At 54.1% G+C, this 2,000-nt stretch overlaps 1 protein-coding gene across 1 annotated transcript; it reads left to right on the top strand.

Annotated features, from left to right (window-relative positions):
• Positions 1-481: 481 nt before the first annotated feature.
• Positions 482-838, top strand: LOC115917111 (helicase SKI2W-like). The gene is made up of 2 exons (XM_030970841.1): positions 482-654; positions 742-838. Exons 1-2 carry the CDS (start codon positions 482-484, stop codon positions 836-838), a joined length of 270 nt encoding a protein of 89 aa, XP_030826701.1.
• The last annotated feature ends 1,162 nt before the right edge of the window (positions 839-2,000 follow it).

The raw sequence follows: 2,000 nt of genomic DNA, 5'->3' as shown, positions 1-2,000 counted from the left end.
AAAATCACCTCGGGAGGCACCAAAATCGCCTCGGAGTGTCCTAAAATCAACTTGGGGCACCCCAAAATCTCCTTGTAGAGCCTAAAACCACTTTGGGGGACCCCAAAAAATGTTTGGTTCAGTTAATTACACAGAGCAAAAGTAAATTGGTGGTGATTCTATTTAATTAACACAAGCGCGCGTAATTTTGGTTAAAACAACGTTTATTTATTTTTGAATACGATGTTATTTATAAGGGGCAACACACAGAACTCTATTAGTGAGTTTAATTTTGTCAGAGGAATTTTTTACAGCTTAGGGAACGATTCAGACAAGTGCTAATGTGTGGTTTTACTGTTTTATTTCTGTACGTTTTTTACACTTTACACGGTTTTTTTTTGGAGGTTTTAGTTTTTAATTCCACTGTTAATTCCACTGTTTTTAATTCCACTGCGACCAAAACTTGTTTTTTTTCCCCCCCTCACCAAAACCCTGTGATTTTATGGATTTCCCCCGCCCCGTGCCCAGGTCCATCTACACCTCGCCCATCAAGGCCCTGTCCAACCAGAAATTTCGGGATTTTCGGGAAACCTTCGGCGACGTGGGGCTGCTGACGGGGGACGTGCAGCTGCGCCCCGAGGCCGCCTGCCTGGTCATGACCACCGAGATCCTCAGGTGGGGAGGGGTCCCTGGGGGGGGCTGGGGGGCTGGGGGGGGCCGGGACCCCTCCCCAAATTCAGCTCCGTGCGCCCCCCCCCCAAGGTCGATGCTGTACAACGGGTGCGACGCCATCCGGGATCTGGAGTGGGTGATCTTCGATGAGGTGCACTACGTCAATGACGATGAGGTGGGGGTCTGAGGGGGATTTGGGGGGTTTGGGGGGATTTGGGGGGAGTTTGGGGGTCTCTGAGGGGTCTCTGAGGGGTCCTTGGGGGTTTTGGGGGATTTGGGGGGTTTGGGGGGATCTGGGTTGGGTGATCTTTGATGAGGTGCACTGTTAAGGTGATGGTGGGGGGTCTCGGGGGTTTGGGGGTTTCTGGGGGATTTCCAGAGGCAGATTTGGGGTTTGGGGGTCTCTGGGGGGTTTGGGGGGTTTGGGGCCCCCCAAATCCTGCCCCAAACCCGCCTGTACCTGCCCCGAAATCCCCATGCCCAAGTTGCCCTGCAAACCAGCCTCAAACCTGCCTGAATCTGCCGCAAAAACCTGCCCCAAACCTGCCCCAAACCCGCCTGGATCTGACCCAAAATCCTGCCCCAAATACCTGGGGACAGGTGCTGCAGCCTCACAGGTGGCCTCAAACCTGCCCCAAAACCTGCTCCAAAACCTGCCCAAATCTGCCCCAAACCTGCCCAAAAACCTGCCCCAAAAACCTTCTCCAAACCTGCCCCAAACCTGCCCCAAAAACCTGCGCCAAACCTGCCCAAATCTGCCCCAGAAACCTGTCCTGTACCTGCCCCACACCTGCCCAAAAACCTGCTCCAAAACCCGCCCAAATCTGCCCCAAACCTGCCCAAAACCTGCCCCAAAACCTTCTCCAAACCTGCCCCAAAACCTGCCCCAAAAACCTGCGCCAAACCTGCCCAAATCTGCCCCAGAAACCTGTCCTGTACCTGCCCCACACCTGCCCAAAAACCTGCTCCAAAACCTGCCCAAATCTGCCCCAATCCTGCCCAAATCTGCCCCAAACCTGCCCCAAGAACCTTCCCCAAACCTGTACAAATCTGCCCCAAAGTTGGCTCAAACCTGCCCCAAACCTGCCCAAATCTGCCCCAAAAACCTTCCCCAAACCTGCCCAAATCTGCCCCGAAACCTGCCCCAAAACCTTCCCCCAAATCTGCCTCAAAAACCTGCCCTGTACCTGCCCCACACCTGCCCAAAAACCTGCCCCAATCCTGCCTAAATCTGCCCCAAAAACCTTCCCCAAATCTGCCCCAATCCTGCCCAAATCTGCCCCAAACCTGCCCCAAGAACCTTCCCCAAACCTGTCCAAATCTGCCCCAAGTTGGCTCAAACCTGCCCC

The sequence above is a fragment of the Camarhynchus parvulus genome, unplaced genomic scaffold (genome assembly GCF_901933205.1).
Source record: "Camarhynchus parvulus unplaced genomic scaffold, STF_HiC, whole genome shotgun sequence".
Lineage (NCBI taxonomy): Eukaryota > Metazoa > Chordata > Aves > Passeriformes > Thraupidae > Camarhynchus > Camarhynchus parvulus.
This window is presented reverse-complemented; position numbering and strand designations above follow the sequence as displayed.